This window comes from Rhinoraja longicauda, chromosome 27, assembly GCF_053455715.1.
Source record: "Rhinoraja longicauda isolate Sanriku21f chromosome 27, sRhiLon1.1, whole genome shotgun sequence".
NCBI classification, from domain to species: Eukaryota; Metazoa; Chordata; class Chondrichthyes; order Rajiformes; family Arhynchobatidae; genus Rhinoraja; species Rhinoraja longicauda.
The window spans coordinates 4,482,211-4,506,028 of record NC_135979.1 but is presented as its reverse complement, the minus strand read 5'-3'; the positions used below and the strand labels follow the sequence as shown (position 1 = coordinate 4,506,028).

General features: G+C 45.7%; 1 protein-coding gene across 1 annotated transcript; it reads right to left on the bottom strand.

Annotated features, from left to right (window-relative positions):
* Positions 1 to 213: 213 nt before the first annotated feature.
* On the bottom strand, positions 214 to 23,818 carry selenon (selenoprotein N). The gene is made up of 12 exons (XM_078423037.1): positions 23,534 to 23,818; positions 22,106 to 22,223; positions 18,313 to 18,443; positions 16,000 to 16,212; positions 14,707 to 14,831; positions 13,073 to 13,210; positions 12,466 to 12,547; positions 11,386 to 11,574; positions 10,367 to 10,472; positions 9,772 to 9,884; positions 8,831 to 8,932; positions 214 to 4,405 (listed from the first exon to the last, which is right to left on the bottom strand). Exons 1-12 carry the CDS (start codon positions 23,735 to 23,737, stop codon positions 4,238 to 4,240), a joined length of 1,689 nt encoding a protein of 562 aa, XP_078279163.1. The 5' UTR covers positions 23,738 to 23,818; the 3' UTR covers positions 214 to 4,237.

Genomic DNA, 23,818 nt, shown 5'->3' with positions numbered 1-23,818 from the left:
TGTTTAAACCGAAGATAGACACAAAAAGCTGGAGTAACTCAGCGGGACAGGCAGCATCTCTGGAGAGAAGGAATGGGCGACGTTTCAGAACGAGACCCTTCTTCAGATCCAGCGCCTGTGTACGTCTTCCTGCATCAAGAATTTCAGCAGTTCAATGAACAATCAACATCGAACAAAGGAAAGAAGCCACACTGAAAGACCACCAGTTGGATTCATGACTTTGCTTTATTCAGCAAGGGTGGCATCAGGAAATTCTTACTGAAATACAGCTCTCTATCATCAGGCTGAACCCCGTCCTCTTCGGGCTTTGAGGCAGAGCCGTCACAAAATGCTGCTGGTGTGAAAAATAACCCCTGCCAATCTTGACCTTGCTCCAGATTGCCAGGTCTGGATTGTCTCCACAGCCATTTGTTTGACACATATCCAGCATAAAAATGTTGGTATCACCAGCATAAAAATAATACTGATAAAAGCTGGGCTGTAAATGTACAAAATTAAAACAAAGCACAAAAATCTACTTCTGATTATAAATATTTTGTAAACTTGATAAAAAATAGTTTTAAATGGAGAAGTAATCTTTGCATAGGTACAGTAATGGGATCAGATTGTAGATGCAATGGTTTTAAATGACATGCATGATATTAAATGACATGGCTTGGAGCGCACAGTGGCGCAGCGGTAGAGTTGCTGCCTTACAATGCCAGAGACCCAAGTTCGATCCTGACTAGGGTGCTGTCTGTACAGAGTTTACACGTTCTCCCCATGACTGCATGGGGTTTTCCCCGAGTGCTCCAGTTTCTTCCCACACTCCAAGAAGTACAAGTTTATACATTAATTAGCTTCTGTAAATTGCCCTTCATGTGCAGGATAATGTCAGTGTGTGGGGATTGCTGGTCTGCACAACCCAGTGGGCTGAAGGGCATGATTCTCTTAAACAAAAGAGGCAACCCGCAGAAAATCTAGAGGCAGTTACCTTTGGCCTTCCATCACAGTGAGGAGGGGACTGGAGGAGACTCACTGTGATGGATGTTTCTTTTTTTTTGTGTTGGTTGGGGTTGTGTAATTTGCTTATTTGTACTGCTTTTATTGTTGGACTGTGGGTGACTAAATTTCGTCAAAAAAACTTGTTTTTTGGATGACAAATAAAGATATCCTGAATCCTGAACTCCCTGCTCAGATTGCAAGATGGTCTGACAGGACTTTTGTGTTCATGCAAGTCCAAGGATGGTGCTGTCATAACTTTGCCTTTCAAATACCTTGATAAATCCACTTGTTAGCTTCAAGTCTACCTGGGTTTTAGTTTAGTTTAAGATTAGAAACAGTCCCTCGGCCCACTGAGTCAGCGCCGACCAGTGATCTCTGCACACTAACACTATCCTACACCCACTAGGGACAATTTACAATTATACCAAGCCTATTAGCCTACAAACCTATACGAAACCAGATCCCGGAGAAAACCCACGCAGGTGACGGGGAGAATGTACAAACTCAGTAAGGACTGCACCTGTAGGAAGGATCGAACCCGGGTCCCTGGTCCTGTAAGACAGCAACTCTGCTGCTGCGCCACCGTGCTGGTTTTGTATGGAACTAGATGATGCTGACATTACAACAACCCAATTCCTCTTTCCCCAATGATAAGATCACATTGGCATGTGCCAAAGTTCAGGATAGAGGAGCTGTCTGCATTGAAGGTGAAGATCCCTCCAGCATTGTGAGGCAACCACTCTCTTAGCAGAAGAAAGTGGAAACATAGTTTAAAAATCTGCTATGGTGCCACAGCAGTGTTCCTTGGGCAGTGGTGGAAGCATTTAATACAGATTGACTTAAATAGATTGCAGACAAGATTTATATCAAAAATAACATTTTGAGACATGGAGTATTAGATTATACGGTTGGATGCAAGTAGTCTAAGGAGATACATAGGTTCACTGGTTCCTAAAGCACTCCAACTCTTGGGTTCCCCTCTACTATAGGGGCCTGGTGTAGAGTGCTGGTAGAACCTGACTGGATAACAAAAAGACACAAAATGTTGGAGTAACTCAGCAGGTCAGGCAGCATCTCTGCAGAACATGGAATGGTCTTGTTTTGGGTCAGGACTCAATCCCAATACAGCAACAACATTATTACTGCTGTTTAATGGGACAGTGGAAAGTGAGCTGGATGGGTTTTTGGTTCTGAAGACTGACAAAATACCCAAAGGTTTTCTGTTCATTAACAATTTTTAAGGGATAGTTAATTGTCATTTGGGTTAATTCTGTGCGAGTTAATAAAAGTAGAGGACCATTGATTCGCTGCACAGTTGCCGGCCCTTTCAACAAGACAATTAATTCTATTTCCAACAAACCTTGCCTTTTAAACATCCATCCCATTCCTTCAGATATGCTCTGCTGTTCTCACATCCTTTCCACCATTACATTTGTGTGGTCTTCCGTTTACTGATTCTTCCATCAGTGCAAACAGTTTAGCTTAATTTACTCTTAAAACCCTTCATAATTTGGAGTTATTGTCGATTAAAATTTAGTTGAATCAGGCTTGTAAATTACTGCAAGAGATTCTAATATTAAAACTGGGTTTTTATCCAGGAAATGGGCAATCTTCCCAAAAGCTTAATAATAATTGCATTGGAAAGTTGTATATGAAGTAATATGGAAGTACACCTTCCAGTTCGTAAAAGATGTCACAAGTCAGTGTCTCTTTTTCAAGTTGTTGTAACAGATAAAGGATGCTGCTAAGAGGCGTAGTTGCTGACTTTGAGGGCCTTATAAGGAGTAGTTTTCCTGCTAACCAGAATCAGTCTCATTTAAAAAATAAAAAGGATGCACCAACTCAGGTTTAGTGCCAATTTTTTGACTGAAACAATTTTGAATAGAGGGGCTAGAAACACAGATCCTAGATCCTATGCCCCAAACCAGCCTCTTGCATTTTTGCTCCTTATCTGAACCTTAACCACCACTCTATCTCCAGGTCCCTCAGGTCGGCCGATTTGGAGCTACTCACTATCCCGCGGTCTAGGCTTAAGCTCAGGGGTGACCGGACTTTTGCAGTTGCAGCTCTGAGACTGTGGAACAGCATCCCTCTCCCCATCAGAACTGCCCCCTCCATCGACTCCTTTAAGTCCAGGCTCAAAACCTATTTCTACTCCCTAGCGTTTGAGGCCCTCTGAGGGGGCGCTGTGAACTGTTTATGTATGTGCTGTTATGTTTGTGTGCCATTGTATGTTCGTTTCTTAGTACCTGAACTGATGTACAGCACTTCGGTCAACGTGGGTTATTTTTAAATGTACTATACAAATAAAATTGACTTGACTTGACTTAACCTTTACAAAGTGAGCTTGTATTGGAAAGTTTGGGGTTTAAAATCTTGCATTTGACACCATGTATTTGGACCTCTCTCCAATCTTGCCCTACCCTATGTTGACCTTGCAGAGTAGGTGAGAATGTACAGCATTAATGAGCCGCACATTTGCGAAATGGAGGAGCAAGATCTCCTCAAAGCAGGCAATTTAAAAAAAAGTAATGGGACCAGAAGTTGTAACTGGGTTTCAAGCAAATCACTCAAATATCCTGATACAGGAACAAGGATGGAGATGGCAGGGAGGCAAGGATTCAAGCTCCAATAATAAAAGTCCCTGCTCATCCTCTGAATGAGGAATAGTGTTCCACAGAAGGGACTGGGAAGGGATAGCAAGTCTCACTTAGGAACTGATTCAGCAACTGAACCTCACCAACACTGCTTACTAAGCGGGAAATATGAAATTCATTGCCATATCTTGGAACCTGCCAGTAATCATTAAAGTTTTACCAGAAAAAGAGGTGAAAATGTAAAATAAAATTCCTGAAATAATACTGATTACAAGTGTTGAAATTAACTTTCTTCCTTTGACTTCCTCTTCTCCGACTATTAATGGGAGAAGGAGATTTCCTAAAGCGACAATTAAATCCTTCAGTGATAACTCGAGCAACACTAGTTTCTCACTGTGCCTTTTCCATCCGCCCAGCAATATTTACGTAGAACAATTGATTCATTATCTTATGAGGTTGCAGTGCAGGAGAGGAATATTTCAACATATACCTCATCTCCGCTCAGATACACACTTCAGCAACAAAAGTAGTCTACTTCAGGGTTTCCGATTTGGTTTTCTGAAGTCCGACTTACTGGGTTCCCTGGGCATTTAGTTAGTGAGGTCCATGCACCAAGGCATGCAGGGGAGGAGCAGTGAGATCACTCCCCAGTTTCGTTACGACGGTACAAACTGCTTGGCCAATTCAAGCCCTTCCTTCAAAAACTGGACGTAAGCTGCAGTGGAAGGATCCTCGAACCGTGAAGAGGTAAAGAGGCCTTTGTCCATCTCGTCCAGCTTCATGGAAGTAACATCCAGGAAATAGTTTGCATTGATGTGGTGAACCTGTTAATACCAATCATAAATTTAGTTTAGTGTAGTTTGGAGATGCAGCTCAGAAACAGGTCCTTTGACCCACGGAGTTTGCACCGACCAATGATCACCCATACATTAGTTCTCTCCTACACACTAGGAACAATTTACAGAAGCCAATTATTCTACACATCTGCACATCGTTGGAGTGTGGGAGGAAACTGGAGCATCCTGAGAAAACCTACACAGTCACAGGGAGAACTTTCAAACTCCGTACAGGCAGCACCCGTAGTTCATGATCAAACCCAGGTCTCTGGCACTGTAAGGCAGCAGCTCTATCACTACGTCACTGTGCCATCAAACAAACCAAGAATCAGGTAACTAGGGTGGGAAAGAAGGCTTTTGGTATATTGGTGTTCATCAGTTAGGCAGTTAGAGTCTTGAGTATAGTAGCTGGGATGTTATGTTACAGTTGTACAAACATTGGTGAGGCCGCATTTGGAGTATTGTATGACTAATTTCCATCTTGCACTCAAATTTACTAGGCCCATCTCTGTCATCTCCCTACCGTTTCTGGATCTCACCATCTCCTTTACAGGAGACAGACGATTGACCGACATCTACAAACCTACTGACTCCCATAGCTTTCTAGATTACACTTCTTCGCACCCTGCTTCCTGTAAAAACTCCATCCCCATCTCCAATTCCTCCGTCTACACTGCATCTGCGTCCAGGGTGAGGTTTTCCATACTAGATCATCGGAGATGTCTTCATTCTTTAGGAAATGTGGGGTTCCCCTCTTCCATTACAGATGAAGCTCACACTGGGGTCTCCTTGATATCCCACGGCACTACTTTTGCTCCCCCTCAGCAACAAGGATAGATTCCTCCTTGTCCTCACCTTCCACCCCATCAGCCGTCGTATACAGCATATAATCCTCCAACACTTTTGCCACCTCCAACGGGATTCCACTACTGGCCACATTTTCCCATCTCCGTCCCTTTCTGCTTCCCCCATTCCCTCTGCAACTCTGGTCAACTCATCCCTTCCCACCCAAACCACCCCTTCCCCGGGTACTTTCCCCTGCAACCGCAGGAGATGCAACACCCGTCCCTAGGGACTTACCTCGCCCCTCAACTTCATCCAAGGATCCCGACAGTCTTTTCAGGCGAGGCAGAGGTTCACTTGCACCTCCTCCAACCTCATGTACTGTATCCACTGTGCCAGGTGTCAACGTCTGTACATCGGCGAGACCAAGCGCAGGCTCAGCGATCGTTTCGCTGAACACCTCCGCTCAGTCCACCTTTTAACCTACCTGATCTCCCGGTTGCTCAGCACTTTAACTCCCCCTCCCATTCCCAATCTGACCTTTCTGTCCTGGGCCTCCTCCATTGTCAGAGAGGCTCAGTGCAAATTGGACATGCAAAAGATGTGATAGCATTACATTTGGAAAGTGGTGATATCATCGGACAAAGTCAGCATGGATTTACCAAAGGCAAATCATGTCTGACGAATCTTATAGAATTTTTCGAGGATGTAACTAGTAGAGTGGATAAGGGAGAACCAGTCGATGTGTTATATCTGGACTTTCAGAAGGCATTCGACAAGGTCCCACATAGGAGATTGGTGTACAAACTTAAAGCACACGGTATTGAGGGTTCAGTGTTGAGGTGGATAGAAAATTGGTTGGCGGACAGGAAGCAAAGAGTAGGAATAAACGGGTCCTTTTCGGAATGGCAGGCAGTGACTAGTGGGGTACCGCAAGGCTCAGTGCTGGGACCCCAGTTATTTACAGTGTATATTAATGATTTGGACGAGGGAATTGAATGCAACATCTCTAAGTTTGCGGATGACACGAAGCTGGGTGGCAGTGTTAGCTGCGAGGAGGATGCTAGGAGGCTGCAGAGTGACTTGGATAGATTAGGCGAGTGGGCAAATGCATGGCAGATGCAATATAATGTAGATAAATATGAGGTTATCCACTTTGGCGGCAAGAACAGGAAAGCAGAGTATTACCTGAATGGTGACCGATTGGGAGAAGGGGAGATGCAACGGGACCTGGGTGTCATGGTGCACCAGTCATTGAAAGCAAGCATGCAGGTGCAGCAGGCAGTGAAGAAAGCGAATGGTATGTTGGCATTCATAGCAAGAGGATTTGAGTTTAGGAGCAGGGAGGTTCTGCTGCAGTTGTACAGGGCCTTGGTGAGACCGCACCTGGAGTATTGTGTGCAGTTTTGGTCCCCTAACCTGAGGAAAGACGTTCTTGCCTTAGAGGGAGTACAGAGAAGGTTCACCAGATTGATCCCTGGGATGGCGGGACTTACATATGAGGAAAGACTGGATAGACTGGGCTTGTACTCGCTGGAATTTAGAAGACTGAGGGGGGATCTTATAGAAACATATAAAATTCTTAAGGGGTTGGAGAGGCTAGATGCGGGAAGATTGTTCCCGATGTTGGGGGAGTCCAGAACCAGGGGTCACAGCTTAAGGATAAGGGGGAAGTCTTTTAGGACTGAGATGAGAAAACATTTCTTCACACAGAGAGTGGTGAGTCTGTGGAATTCTCTGCCACAGAAGGTAGTTGAGGCCAGTTCATTGGCTATATTTAAGAGGGAGTTAGATGTGGCCCTTTTTGCTAAAGGGATCAGGGGGTATGGAGAGAAGGCAGGTACCGGCTACTGAGCTGAATGATCAGCCATGATCATATTGAATGGCGGTGCAGGCTCGAAGGGCCGAATGGCCTACTCCTGCACCTATTTTCTATGTTTCTATGTTTCTATGGACGATTTCGCTTGGGTAGCTTACACCCCAGCAGTATGAGCATTGACTTCTCCAACTTCAAATAGCCCTTGCTTTCCCTCACTCTCCATCCCCTTCCCAGTTCCCCCACCAGTCTTGCTGTCTCCGACTACATTCTATCTCTGTCCCGCCCACTCCCCTGACATCAGTCTGAAGAAGGGTCTCGACCCGAAACCTCACCCATTCCTTCTCTCCAGAGATGCTGCCTGTCCCGCTGAGTTACTCCAGCATTTTGTGTCTACCTTTTGAGTATTGTATTCAGTTTGTCAACCTGCTAGGCTGTCCTTAAGCTGGAAGCAGTGCAAAAAAGATTTACAAGAATGTTGCCAGGACACAAGGGCCTGAGCTATCGGGAAATTTTGGTCAGGCTAAGACTCTATTCCTTGGAGCGTAAGAGGCTAAGGGGTGATCTTAAAGAGGTGTATAAAATAATAAATAGGGTAAATGCAGGCTTTTATCCAGAGTGGAGGAGTCAAGAAGCCAGAGGACATGGGTTTATGGTGAGAGGGGCAAGATTTAATAGGAATCATAATTACAACTTTTTCCCCACAGAGGATGGCGGGTATATTGAACGAGCTGCCGGAGGAGGTAGTTGCGGCAGGTACTATAACACCATTGAAAGAAACTTGGACAGGTACATGGATAGGAAAGGTTTGGAAGGATATGGGTTAAATGGGACTAGCTTAGATGGGCATCGTTGTCGGCATGGGCCAAAGGTCCTGTTTCCATGTTGTATGACTCCAAATGCAAATAATCCCAGCACATAATTTTCAATCAGGTAGCCACTGCCTGGCAAATGGAACATCAACAGCTCCAGCAGAAGGAATCACGAGCAGTGAGTGGGGACCTGATTTGCGGCAAAGGAAATGATCATCATTCAACTTCCGGTGTTCTCTGACACGCACTTGTTGCTAACAAACAAGTTAATATAAGAAGACACAGAGTGTTGAGTAACTCAACGGGTCAGGAATCACCTCTGGAGAACATGGATAGGCGGCGTTTCAGGTCAGGGCCCTTCTTTATACCCTTGAGTCTGAAGGAGAGTCCCCATCCAGACCATCACCTATTCATGTTCTCCCAACATGCTGCCTGATGCGCTGAGCTTCTCCACAATTCTGTGTTTTCTTTTGTAAATCAGCATCTGTAGTTCCTTGTTCCTAGAGTGTTAACATGTTTGGCTGAAACATTGATGAGATTTAAACAGACCATTTGCTCGGTTTAAGTGGCACCTTCCTTCGAATTATTTTCAGTCCCATCATCGACACCAAACAGTAGGCGGAACGGCCACCAGGGAGCAGACAGCACGACACAAGCTTAAGTTTAATTTACCGCTTCAGGAGCAAACCACCTCACAAAGTGCAAAACAGCTCAGCAAACAAATTGAAGTATTCAAATATTTTTCCAAAAGCATTATGCATGCAGACAATAGGATACAACTGGTCCAGAGATCTGAGAACAGTCAGATAACATGTATAGGAAGGGACTCCAGATGCTGGTTTACACCGAAGATGGACATAAAATGCTGGAGTAACTCAGAAGGACAGGCAGCATCTCCGGAGAGAAGGAATGGTAGACGTTTTGGGTCGAGACTCTTCTTCAGACTGACCAGATAAGATGACCAGCTGGTTTTGACTGACATCAATAGGCGACTGGACTTACCACTTTTCCATTTGGTAAAGCGATCATCATCTCGACAGGAAAGTTATAGTGTTCTAAATGCAGGCTTGCTAGATGGGCGTGCTTTTCATTGCCTTGGTTGCTCTGGAGAAAATAAAACACAAATCAGCCTCATGTTTACATCTACAGCTCACACCTATGCTCTAGCCAAACATCAAAAGGAACTTCCTTCTCAATGGAACTTCACAGCTACACTTGGATTGTCTGTCTTCCCTCTTGTCTCTAAATAAGGGCACAAAATGCTGGAAAGGTCACAAAGTGCTGGAGTAACTCAGCAGGTCAGGCAGCATCTCTGGAGAAAAGGAATAGGTGACGTCTGAAGAAGGGTCTCGACCCGAAACGTCCCCTCTTCCTTCTTTCCAGAGATGCTGCCTGTCCTGTTGAGTTACTCCAGCATTTTGTGTCTACCTTCTATCTTTAATCTGGCAGCTAACAGATGCAATCATATCACACCCAGGGTATACAAAATTATGTGAAGGACAGATAGGGTAGACAGTCAGAACCTTTCTCCCAGGGTGGAAATGTCAAAGACTCGAGGGCAAGGCTTTAAGGGGAGACAAAGTTTAAAGAAATATGCAGGGCAAGTTTTTTTTTTACACAGAGCGTGTGGTGAGTGTCTGGAATGCATTGGTGGTGTTGGTGGAGGCAGATATGATAGTGGCTTGTAAGGGACTTTTGGATAAGCACATGGATATGCAGGAAATGGAGGGATATGGATTATGTGCAGGCAGGTAAGAATTGTCCTTGTCATCATGTTTGGCTTAGACACGGTGGATCGAAGTTCTTGTACAGTACTGTTCTATGTTCCATCCTAAATCATTCTCTGAATTCACATATGTCCTGTGAACCTCCCAATGAGGTCTAGCCTGTTTAAGCCGACCGGTTCGGGATTCCAACTGATCCCTCATTATTCCCGCGTTTACCTGAAGATCCTCCAGCTCCTTAACCAGGGCCCAGCTGCTGACAAAGCTCTCGTTCAGCAGCGAGAGAACGGGCGAACTCTCGAGAACGGTCTCTCGAAGAGTCCGCCCCGAACCTGCAGAAACAAGAAGTAAAACGTTCAGTTTATGGAACTCTTTTGGCGTTTATTATGTAATCTGTGTGCTGTGTTTACAGATCTGTTATGCTGCTGCAAGTGAGAATTTCATTGTTCCGTTTCGGTACAATTAAATGTCAATTGTACCGACAATTATGACAATTAAATGTCATATTATGATTCTTATCTAAGTGATGCCTAACAAAGGGAAGCTCGCTTTACACAAAGCAAACGAGCAGAATCTCAAGCTTTCAGTGCAATGAGCCGTGACGTGAACTAATCCAAGACCACGGCCACTGTCCTGTCTCCCTTCGTTCCCACAGACACTGCTCCAACCCTCACCTGGCACCTGACCCTGTTGGCACTTGGGAAAGGCTGAGGATAGCATAGAACAAAAGCTTTTCACCGCACCCTGGTACACACGAGAATGAACTCAACTAAACTAACCACTGCATGGTCAGGGAGCGCAGGCTAGAACTTGCCTCAGCAGGACTGGTCATCGAGTGCCCCCCAGAGTAATATGGAATGCACAAGCTTGTCTTCTGCCTTGGCGCGGTCAAAGGCTTCGATGAAGGGATGGTAGGAAACCTGGAAAGAAAATAATCCAAAGAGTTAGCTCTTCTCTCTCTACCAGCTGAGTCACCGAAGCTAAGAGACAGAGACCCGACCTGAAACGTCACCTCTCCACGTCCTCCAGAGATCCTGCCTGACCCACTGAGTTACTCACTGGAATATACACTGGAATTTAGAAGGATGAGAGGGGATCTTATCGAAACGTATAAGATTATTAAGGGGTTGGACATGTTAGAGGCAGGAAACATGTTCCCAATGTTGGGGGAGTCCAGAACCAGGGGCCACAGTTTAAGAATAAGGGGTAGGCCATTTAGAACAGAGATGAGGAAAAACTTTTTTAGTCAGAGAGTTGTGAATCTGTGGAATTGTCTGCCTCAGAGGGCAGTGGAGGCCAATTCTCTGAATACATTCAAGAGAGAGCTAGATAGAGCTCTTAAGGATAGCGGAGTCAGGGGGTATGGGGAGAAAGCAGGAACGGGGTACTAATTGAGAATGATCAGCCATGATCACATTGAATGGCGGTGCTGGCTCGAAGGGCCGAATGGCCTACTCCTGCACCTATTGTCTATTGTCTATTGTCCAGCACTTTGTGTTCTACGTAGAATTCCACCGTGTGCGGTTCCTCATCTCTGCAAGTTCAGAAATGCCTAGTTCCGTTCCTCATTAGAACTGAAAGTGATGGAATAACTCAGCAGGCCAGGCAGTATCTCTGGAGAACATGGATAGGAGACGTTTCAGGACAGGTCACCTCTTCAGACACAAGATTACAACACTGATGCACCATTCCAGCATCCGCAGTTCCGAGTGCCTCCATTTTACTGCTCCACTGTGAAACCTCAACTTTAACCCACTTGAAGTTCTCCCAACACTGTGTGTTCTTCACAAGATTCCAGCATCTGCAGTCCCTCACGTCTCCATTTCCCATTACCTTTTTGAACGGATACAAAGTAGTCTCCAGTTTCCTGACAGCCTCTTCAAAGCTGAATTCTGACTGCCAGACAATCTCCTCAAAAACAAACTGAATGGGCTCCCCTGCAGGGTCTGAGCTGTCGATGACGTTTCCATTCTCATCGACGATGATGCTCGGAATGGACGGGCCAGCAGACTTGAGTTCCATCTGTGGAGAACAGAGGGAAGGGCACTTTGAAGTACAGGTCCACCACCGATTTTCCGGCAACTGATAGTCCAGCACCTCCTTTGAACTGGACAAGCGCGCACTTGAAATTCACCCGCGGAAGTCTCCCCAAAAATGTGGCGCCTAGGCTGGGTGAGGCTGTCGATCTCGACCTCATTGGGATTTCCAATCGGCCGAAGGTCAAATTTCCCCCCTGCGGCCGGGGCTCTGGAACTCCGGCCCGGCCAGAGCCGGCAGATCCTTCCCCGTAGCCGACTTCCGAGTCCGACTTTGCCGGGGCCGGTATCTCCGCTCCCCGGCGGCCTAGGCAGACCGTGCAACTCCTCTTGGAGGCCATGACCCCTGTTGGTCCGGCAAAACAGATAATCAGGCAAGGCTCAGGAACCAAGAGTGCCAGAAGGAAATCAGTGGTGGTTCTGCACTCAGTCAGGTTTTCCAGGCAAACATTGAAAACATTTTGAGACCATATATTATAACATCGTCCCTTCTCAGCCCACCATGAAACAGCGCCAATTTCGTAGAATTACTGAGTTTCACATCTGTGGAAAAACATATAATCCACCATCTTCAGTGCCAACTTTCTGGAAACGTGATCAAAGCCCCACTCCTCACCTTATGCTCTCCTGAAGTGACATGCTACTCTTTGTGTGTCTGTACACAAAGTTACTGTCAAAGCCTCTTCCAGCAGTAAATCCCTGAGGTGTAATAAAGACTACTCCACTCTCTCCCCCCCCCCCCCACTGGCTCTTCTGCAAAGGAATCTCTCCCTGCATCTGCTGATTATTGAACTTCCCATCGGGGATATTGATCTTTATTTACCAATGAAACCACTTATAGGAACTGGAAAGCAGGGAAGCAATGGTGAGAACAAACCTGGGGCAGGTAGCCTATGTCCACTTCCATGTTGCCCCCGTCCCCTGTCCCGTACAGCCACTCCATGTCCACATTCAGAGACCTGGATGGAAGACAAGCCGGCCTTTACAAAGGTGCATTAAGATGGACTGTTGACAAACGGCAAAATCTCCCAACATATCCCGGGGCAGGGAATCATCAAACCACTCTCAATGGAACAGCTGAACAGACACTGATCGGTCGGTCACAGTAAGCAGGCACTCAACCCGAGAAGGCAAAAAAGGTGTCCTTAATCCTGGGAAGGAGAGACAAGATTATGAACACAAGCCATGGTCCTGGCTAACTTTCTCTTTCAGATGAATGTTAATTCACTCCAAAGGCACACAGGTTTGTAGGTTAATTGGCTATGGTAATATTGTACTTGTACCCAGTGCCAGTGTATGGGGTGATCGTTGGTCGGCGCGGACTTAGGGGGGAGAGGGGGGGGGGCGAAGGGCCTGTTTCCGCGCTGTATCTCTAAACTAGTCTAACGTAACCTCAAGATCGGAGATCCTCTCCAAAATTCAATTGAATGACAATAACATCTTCAATGATAATGACACAAAGGCAAGAGAAACGTTGCACTAACCTGCTGTTGGGGACGTACATCCAGAAGTCTCGAACGTGCGATGCTTCCTTAGAGAGGATGACGTGTCCCGTGAACTGTCCCGGCGTGAACCAGAAGGGAAAGTCTGGCGGCTCATTCAACTGGAATTCTCCATGGATCCTGAAACACAAAGACGATTCAGATTCATGGACTGTCAAACCCATGACCTGCGTTCATTAGATGAAGCTACCAGCACAGGCTCATTAATCTCCAGCACTGACATCAGCAGCCAGGGGGATTTCGCACACACACACAGTACAGCAGAGATCCCAATTACTGTGACTAATCCAGTCTTCTCCGTCACAATTAATGGAAATCTTCACAATTAACATGATGCTTATAAATTGGTTTCCACAGTAAAATACACTAAAAGGACAATATTCAACGGCATTACTTGAGGTTTAAGGATGGACAGAGGCGCAATGGTAGTTACTGCCTTACAATGCCAGAGACCCAAGCTCCATCCTGACTATGAGTGCTGTCTGTAAGGAGTTTATACCTTTTCCCTGTGACCGCATGGGTTTCCTCCAACACCCCAAAGATGTACAGGTTTGTAGGTTAATTGACTTTGGTAAGTTGCAAAATATTCCATAGTGTGTAGGATAGAATTAGTGTATGGGGTGATCGCTGGTCAGCACAGACTTGGTGGGCCGAAGGGCCTGTTTCCACGCCGTACCTCTAAAGTGTACTAAGGATTAATTCCTGCTCTGAGTGCAAACCGACCCAAAACTAACTTCACACACACACACACACACACACACACACTAGCCCCAGGTTCTTCTCTGGGTCAGAATAGTTTGCTGAGCATTACACGTCAGCTGTTCTCCGTCAATAGCAATGTTCTTTTCTTTCTTTTCAAATCTTTTTATTAAATTTCAAAAAATGATAAGCATAACAGTGATATTGATACATAGGGATCAGGATTACATTAACAACAAATGTAGCCTTAATATAAATCCAGTTTCAAAATACATATAGGATATAGACCTCCCCATCTCTATGTAATTATAGATAAAAGGTTAAAAGAGAACTTATATATATATATTTTTTTAAAGATAAAAAGAAAAAATAACAAAAAAAGAAATTTAGCAATGTTCTTTTCTGCTTTTCCGCAAACACTTCTGGGATGAGAATAGGGAAGATGAGAAGTTCTCAGATAGACGCAAAATGCTGGAGTAACTCAGCAGGTCAGGCAGCTTCTCTGGAAAAAATGGATTGGTATCATTTCGGGTCGGGATACTTCTTCAGGCTCAAAACGTCCCAAAAGTCGCGGCTCAAAACGTCACCTATCCATTTTCTCCACAGATGTTGCACGATCCATTGAGTTACTCCACCACTTTGGGGGGGGGAGAGGTTTGGGCCCAATGGGTCCACTTGGTCTAGTTGTGTTATAAATGTTACTGGCGTGCCCAGGAGAGAACCGGGATACCAGGGAGAACGTGCAAACTCCACACCGACAGCCGCGGAGATCAGAACTGATCACAGGTCACTGGAGTTGAGTGGCAGTGGCCCCACCTGCTGCGCTACTCTGTCACCTGTATCTCCACAAGATGCCTCAGCATTCCCTAATACCCAGGCGGTACTAGGTAATACCCAGCAAAACAGGGTATACTCACCGAAACACAATGTCGTAATAGAACTCGCTGACGGCTCGGACACAGGCCACTGCCCCCTGCGGGGCAAACCTCGTCTTCACAAACGGCCTTGGGTGAAACATGGCGAGAAGTCTATGAATAAGGACCTGTTTAAAGAAAGGAGATACATTCTGGAGATGCACAAAAGCCCTGACCACTCAACGAGCACACTGCAGTCGCCTCGATATGAAGGGACAGTATTTCTTCGAGATACAGCGGTGCAAGGGTTGCACGGTGGCACAGTTGCAGAGTTGCTGCCTCACAGCGTCAGAGGCCCAGGTTCAATCCTGACTACGGGTGCTGTCTGTATGGAGTTTGTATGTTCTCCCTGTGATGGCGCGGGTTTCCTCCGGGTGCTCTGGTTTCCTTCCAAAGACATGCATTCCACTGTTGCAGGTAAATTTGCTTCTGTAAATTGCCCCTAATCCCTGGGATAGAACTGGTGTACGGGTGATCGCTAGTTGGCACAAACGCAGACGAGATGAGGAAAAACTTTTTCATCCAGAGAGTTGTGAATCTGTGGAATTCTCTGCCTCAGAAGGCAGTGGAGGCCAATTCTCAGGGTGCTTTCAGGAGAGTATTAGATAGAGCTCTTAAAGATAACACGGGAGAAGAATGAGGAGGAGATAAGACTTTTCTTTGCCTTCCATCACAGTGAGGGTGTGCCTGGAGCAATCACTGTGATGGCTGTTTGTGTTAAAAATTGTAATTGTGTGTCTTGTGTTCTTTATTGTCTACTGCCGGACCCTGACGTGAGAGGACGCTGGCGCTATTTGTTCGCCGCTTCTCCGTCAGGACAGTTCGTTTGTTTGTTTTTATGTATTGACTGTTTTTGTAAAGTGTCTTTGAGCATCTGGAAAAGCGCTATAAAAAATAAATGTTTATTATTATATTATATATTATTATTATATTATTATTATTATTAATATATATAACGGTGTCAGGGGATATGGGGAGAAGGCAGGAACGGGGCATTGATTGTGGATGATCAGCCATGGTCACAGTGAATGGCGGTGCAGGCTCGAAGGGCCAAATAGCCTATTCCTGAACCTATTGTCTATGCTTATCTCAGATGTATCTAAGTGCTTATGTATAGTGATACTTGTACTGAACTGTGTACAAAAATGAATTTCACTGTACCTCGGGACACGTGAACAAATACAGTACTGCTGATCACTCCCCATCACTTAACAGGACAAATGTACAGTACGATGGTGGAGTGGTAGCGATGGGTCAGAGAGAGTAGACAGCAGAGGGGGAAAGCCACTACTTTACCTCTCTCCCTCGTGGAGTTGGGGGGTAGAAGCGATTGTTGGAGAGGTATCCGGTGAAGATGTTTAGCTCACTGGGGATGATCCACCATGCCTCCCCCAGCTCAAATTTATTCTTCGGAGGGAGGAAGGCTTTAAACAGGCTGGTACTGAACACAGCAGTGGACATTTCCGCAGTTTTCCAGTTCCTCAGACCAGACAGAGTGCCGTGGGAGACCTGCAACACAGGAAAACATGCATCACCTCTGAACCATTGCTTAAAGAGCTTTCAAACAACTGTACAAGACATTGCTCGAGATTTGCTCTCAGACTTGGCATCAATTTTCTATGTCTATGTCTCTATATCTATGGTCAGCACATAAATTAATTAATTATTGCTTTATTGTCACATGTGAGATGTCACAGTGAAATTCATTGCTTGCACACCCAAGGTATGCAAATAGTCCCCATGTAAAGGGCGCAGACAAAGCTACAAAGTGTGCCGTGCCACATCCTTCTTTGTTCTCCTCCTCACAACGTCTGTGCTGACCATGATGCCCAGTCTGCGCATGATCCTTCCCCCTCCATTCCCCGCATGTCCATGTGTCTCTCAAAGGGTCTCTTAAATGCCCCTGTCACACCTGCACCTGCAGCGCATTCTGAGCGTCCACCACTCCCTGCGTAAAAGAAAAACTTGCCCCACACATCTTTTTTAAACCTTCCCTCTTCCCATCCTGAAAATAGTGTTGGACATTTCCACCCAAGGTAAAAAGATTCTGACCGTCTACCCTTTTCCATGCCTCTGGTAATTTTATGTACACCTATTGGGTCTCCCCTCAACCTCTGACACACCAGAGAAAATAATCCAAGTCTGTCCAACCTCTCTCTTTACAGCCAATACCCTCTTGATCTTAGGATTCAAAATTATAGAGAATCAGATAGCAATTTGTGGAGCTTCTTGTAATTTAACCCAAGTATATATAACTGTTTCATTCCTGCTTTTGTTGCTCCAAGGCCAATCTATCCTTTCAATAGACAATAGGTGCAGGAGGAGGCCATTCGGCCCTTCAAACCAGCACCGCCATTCAATGTGATCATGGCTGATCATTCTCAATCAGTACCCCGTTCCTGCCTTCTCCCCATACCCCCTGACTCCGCTATCCTTAAGAGCTCTATCTAGCTCTCTCTTGTATGCATTCAGAGAATTGGCCTCCACTGCCTTCTGAGACAGAGAATTCCACAGATTCACAACTCTCTGACTGAAAAAGTTTTTCCTCATCTCAGTTCTAAATGGTCTACCCCTTATTCTTAAACTGTGGCCCCTTGTTCTGCACTCCCCAACATTGGGAACATGTTTCTTGCCTCTAACGTGTCCAACCCCTTAATAATCTTATACGTTTCGATAAGATCTCCTCTCATCCTTCTAAATTCCAGTGTATGGTGTCCAGATTAGCTCCCAGGCATGGTGTCCAGATTAGCTCTCAATGCCCCATGTTAATCAGCTGGAGCATAATAGGTGGAACTGGACCCTTCTGAAGAAGGGTCTCGACCTGAAAGGTCAACCATTCCTTCTTTCCAGAGATGCTGCCTGTCCTTCCGAGTTTCTCCAGAATTTTGTGTCTATCTTCAGTATAAACCAGTATCTGCCATTCCATCCTACACATACCTAATATTCATCCTCGTGCTCCAGGTAGAAACACCATCATTCCGTTCACCTTAATTATTTTCTGCACTTAAAAATGACGTTTTAAATCTAATCAAAATTAGGCAGCACAGCACAACATTCCACACCGTCTCTTTACACATTGACTGTTTCCTGCGTTGAGAATATTTTATCCTATTTAGATGTAAAATGGATGGCTGCACAATTGTTATCCGAAACCCCCCAAAACAAATCCATACTGATAAAAATATAAAGATACTCCTACTTGTGTCCCTGATTGAGAATAACCTGGGCGACACAGTAGCGCAGCAGTAGAGTTGCTGCCTTACAGCGCCAGAGTCCTGAGTTCGATCCCGACTACAGGTGCTGTCTGAAAGGAGTTTATTACGCTCCCCGTGATCGCGTGGGTTTTCTCCGAGATCTTGGGTTTCCTTCCACACGCCAAAGATGTACAGGTTTGTAGGCTAATTAGCTGGGTATAAATGTAAAATTGTCCCTCGTGTGTGTGGGAACATGCGGGGATCCTGGTCGTTGTGGACTCGGTGGGCCGAAGGGCCTATTTCAGCGCTGTATCTCTAAACTAAACTAAATTAAACTTCCAGGAGGTGCTGCCTGTGTAATGCAAGGGCACAAACCGAACACTTGAATCAAAAGTGCAAGGCAAAGCACACTCACTCCAAGAAACCCGTCTTTGCTCTTGGTCATCGTTTCCAGGATCAGAGGCTGTAACGCAGCTGCGATTGTCAACGTCTCCGCATTAGGATCTGTCTCTCCGTCACTTTCATAGTCAGGGGCTTGGGTGATTCCTGCAGGCACACAGAACACATTCAGTCACAGAGACGCATAGCAGAGAAAGGAGCCCTTCGGCACACTATGTCCATGCTGACCTTTTCAACCAGGCGCCCAACCCTGGCCACTCTTTGCGTGCTAGTCACTGATGTGGATCTGCAATCACGCGTTACAATCCTCCATTCTTTTAAATCTACACCGTGGAGGGTTCGATTGTAATCATGTAAAAACCAAAAACCAAAACAGTTTCCTTCACCCACTCTGCTCCCTGGTTTACCCCTGAACTCCGCGTGATGAAAACTCATGCCCGTCAACTTGAAAGACTCCGCAACAAAACAGGTCTCACAATTCACTCCCAAGCCTACAAAGACCACATACAGCACTATAAAGATGCCCTCTCCCATGCCCACTCCACCTACTACTCTCAAATAATTCACTCTGGCTCCGGAAACCCCAAAACACTCTTCTCTACAATAAACAAACTCCTCAGCCCCCTGGACACCATCTCCCAATCATTCACAGTTGACAAATGCACCACTTTCCTTTCATTCTTCCAAAGCAAAATAGACAACATCTACAGCACCTTAACCACCAACGCACCTGCTCCCCCTCAAACCACCTGCCCCCCCTTATCCTGTCAGCCCCTGCCTCAGTTCTCCCCAATCTCCACCACCGACCTCTCTGACCTCTTCACAGGAATAAAAACTGCCACCTGCTCTCTGGACCCCATCCCCTCCAGCTTTGTCAAGGCCTGCCTTCCTGCTCTCTCTCCACTTATCACTGCAACAATAAACTCCTCCCTGTCCACTGGCATCGTCCCGCCATCCCTCAAAATCGCTGCTGTCACCCCCATTCTGAAAAAACCTGGTCTAAACCCTGACACCCCAAACAACTTCAGACCAATCTCCAACCTACCCTTTCTGTCCAAAGTTTTGGAACGTGCTGTAGCTTCCCAACTAAAATACCACCTCTCTACCAATAACCTGTATGAAACTTTCCAATCTGGATTCCGCTCAAACCACTGTACTGAAACTGCGCTCCTCAAAATCACAAACGACATTCTCCTCTCCTCCGACGCTGGCAACCTCAACATCCTCATCCTACTTGACCTCAGCGCCGCCTTTGACACCATAAATCACTCCATTCTCCTCACCCGACTTGAAACCTCCCTTAACATCACCGGCACAGCCCTATCCTGGTTTAAATCTTACCTCTCTGACAGACACCAGTTCATCTCCATTAACAACAGTAAATCCCCCACCGCTCCCCTCCCCCAAGGTGTCCCCCAAGGCTCAGTCCTTGGCCCCCTCCTCTTCATCCTCTACCTGTTCCCCCTTGGTCAATTAATCCGCCGTCATGGTCTCAACTTCCACTGCTTCGCCGATGATATTCAGTTCCTCATCTCCACCAAGTCAATCTCCTCCACCACACACTCTACACTGACAAACTGCATTACTGAAATAAAATCTTGGCTTCAATCAAACTTCCTCAAACTCAATTGCAACAAATCTGAAATCATCATCATTGGTCCAAAAATGCTCACCAAATCCACCCAAAACTTCATCCTCAACATTGATGGTCTCCCAGTATCCACCTCACCTCACATCCGGAATCTTGGAATCATCCTTGATCAAACCCTCTCCTTCGACAAACACATCAAACACATCACAAAGACAGCCTTCTTCCACCTCAAAAACATTGCCCGTCTCCGTCCATCCCTCTCCTCCACAGCTGCAGAAACCCTCATCCACGCCTTCATCACCTCCCGTCTGGACTACTGCAACAGCCTCCTCTATGGCGCACCCTCAAAAAATCATCAATAAACTTCAATACATTCAAAACTCCGCTGCCCGTCTACTCACACACACCTCGATCCGTGACCATATCACCCCCGTCCTTTATAAACTCCACTGGCTCCCCATCCCCCAGAGAATCCAGTACAAAATCCTCCTCATAACCTACAAAGCCCTCCATAACCTGGCACCATCCTACCTGACCGACCTCCTCCACAGGCACACTCCCACCTGCACCCTCCGCTCTGCCGCTGCCAATCTCCTATCCCCCCACATCCGGACTAAACTCAGATCCTGGGGGGACAGGGCTTTCTCCATCGCTGCTCCCACCCTATGGAACTCACTACCCCAAACCGTTAGAGACTCCCCCACACTCACCACATTCAAAACATCGCTGAAGTCTCACCTGTTCAGTACTGCCTTCAACCACTGAAGGTCACCTCACCTACTGTCTCCTTTCTCTGTTCATTTATTTATTTACTTATTTATCTATTTATTAATTTCCCTATGTTCTCAAAATCTCTGTAAAGCGTCTTTGAGTATATGAAAAGCGCTATATAAATAAAATGTATTATTATTATTATTATTATGTATTGTCTTTCTGCTGACTGGTTAGCACGCAACAAGCTTTTCACTGTACCTCACTACAAGTGACAATAAACAACTGAACTCAATCTACTCCACTCTCATTTTCCAACTGTATCCTTCAATGCCTTGCATTTTTTTTTATCATCTTTGTGAGATATTGCACTATATTAATTTTTTACTTATTTAACTTTGTTTATGATGTTACCTAATGTTTTCAGTGCTCAAGAGCATGTGGTGCTGCTGGAAATAAGAACTTGAACGAATGATACTTTCATTGTTCTTTTTCGATACATATGACACATAAACGCTCTTGTCTCTTCAAGAAAGCGGCATCTATCATCCAGGCTGTGCCCTCTTCTCGCTGCTACCATGGGGCTGGAGGTACTGAAACCTGAAGTCCCACACCACCAGGTTCAGGAACAGCTCCATTCCCACAACCACCAGGTTCTTGAACTGACCTGCACAACCTTAATCCCACCCCAACAAAGGAACATTATGGAGTGCCTCTTGCAATACCATGGATTCATTTTCTAATGTTGTATGTTTGCACTAATGTCTTGTTTTTGTTTTGTACAGTTTTTCTTTTCACTATCTTGTATAATTTATGTTTTTGCGCATTGGCTGACTTCATGTGTCTGTGATGTTGCTACAGGTAAGATTTTCATTGTACCTGTACCTCACTGTGCTTGTGCATATGACAGTGAACTTGACTTGACTTTTCAAGTGGCTGCCTAAATACCTCTTAAATGTGCTCACTACATTTGGCTTCACCACCTCCTCTGGCAACAAGTTCCACTTATGTAAGATCATAAGTGATAGGAGCAGAATTAGGCCATTTGGCCCATCAAGTCTAAAAAAATTCCTCATCTCTGTTCTAAATTGCCAACCCCTTATTCTTAATCAGATTTTTTTTGTATCAAATAAAATGGAAACATGAAAGGTTATATTTATCTGGCCTTTATCATGTGCCATTAACACCACATAATTAAATGTTGAATAATCCATATTGAACACCAGAACCAATATATCTGGAATAGACACAAAATGCTGGAGTAACTCAGCGGGTCAGGCAGCATCTCTGGAGAAAAGGAATAGGTGACATTTCAGGTCGAGATCCTCACAAAACTATGAGGAAGGGTCTCGACACGAAACGTCACCTATTCCTTTTCTCCAGAGATGCTGCCTGACCCGCTGAGTTACTCCAACATTCTGTGTCTATCTTTGGTGTAAACCAGCATCTGCAGTTCCTTCACATATCAGTATATCTGGGTCTCCGTTATAAAGGGATCATACTGTACCTGTTAATTTTTCAGCGAGAGGTTTAAATTCTTCAGGACTGAGGTGCAAGTCATTGTTGACATCAAATGAGGAAAACAAGAACAAGCCTTCATTCCCAAGTGACCTCAGGGCATCCTCCTATAAAAATAAACACTACTTTAAATACCCAACCACCAAGTAAAAACACTCAACACAATAAATAGCGTTCAGATTTGTTTTTGTAGAATTTTGTAAAAACCTGGGTCGCGACCCAAAATGTCACCTATACACGTTCTCCAAAGATGCTGCCTGACCCAGTCACTCCAGCACTTTGTGTCCTTTTGTGTAAACCAGCCTCTATTCTCTCTCTCTCTCAATGGTTCCCGCTGGAATTAATACGAGACCCGAGAAACTGTAGATCCAGAATGTTGAGAAAAACACAAAGTGTTGGAGGAACTCAGCAGCTCACTTTGTGTTTGGATTAAGGCGTCATTTTTTTTAAAGGTGCATTTCAGGTCATAGATTTGTCAGCACAGAAACAGGCCCATTGGCCCACCTGTGTGGGGAAAAAACTGCAGATGCTGGTTAAAATCTCAGGTAGACACAAAATGCTGGAGTAACTCAGCGGGTCAGGCAGCATCTAGGGAGAGAAGGAACGGGAGACGTTTCGGGTCCAGACCCTTCTTCAGACTGATGTCAGGGGGTGCTGCCTGACCCGCTGAGTTACTCCAACATTTTGTATCTACCATTGGCCCACCATCGGCCAAGTTAGCATACTGGGTGGGGCAAGTCCTATTTGTCTACATTTGGCCCATACCCCTCTAAACCCCTCCGGTCCACATATATCTGTCCAAATACCTTTTAAAAGTCATTACATCCACTCCTCTAACTTCACCCGGCAGCTGATTCCAGATATGGACAATAGACAATAGGTGCAGGAGTAGGCCATTCGGCCCTTCGAGCCAGCACCCCCCAAGTGAAAAAAGTTATCTCTTTAAGAGGTCCATCAAGGGCCTGTTTCCGCGCAGTATCTCTAAATCTAAAATCTAAATCTTAAATCTCCAAGTGGATTTACAAAGTAGATCCTGCAGGAAATGGAAGAAATAACCATCCTTTGCAAGTAGAGGAGATTGGTGCAACTTGGCAGACCACAGACACGGTGGGCCGAAGGGCCTGTTCCTGTGCTGCAACTCTTATACGCAGAAATGAGGAACTGCAGATGCTGGTTTACAAACGAAGGCACAAAGGGCTGGAGTAACTGTGGTTCCCGATGACATAGTAAAGACTCGGTGTGATTTCATGGTGAAAACACGCACTGGGTCTCTGCGTAAAAAAACCCAGCCTGGAAACACAGCCTCTCTCTATCTGTCTGACCTACATGTTTTCTCCAAATCCAAATTCTTAAATTTCAAAACTTAGTGAGATGCATATTTCAGCGGCATTAATCTCTCTCTCTCTCTCTCACTCACTTGCTTGGCCCGTTGGTAATCCAAGGAACATTTCCAGCCCAAGGCTGCCAGTCCCAGCCCGAGTCCGAACAACAGCAGCAGCAATAGCATAAGCGGCGGGGCCGAGCGGCCGCTCCTAGCCGGACCCCTGCCCGGCTCCTCCGGCTCCACGACCGGCGGCGGGGTCTCTTCTTCCCCGGTCCGCTGCGCATTGCGTTGCCGCATCGCCCCTGCGATCCCTGACTCTTATCTCCGGCTGCATTGAATCAAATACATTCTGTTCGTCCTGGCTACGTGCCACGGCCA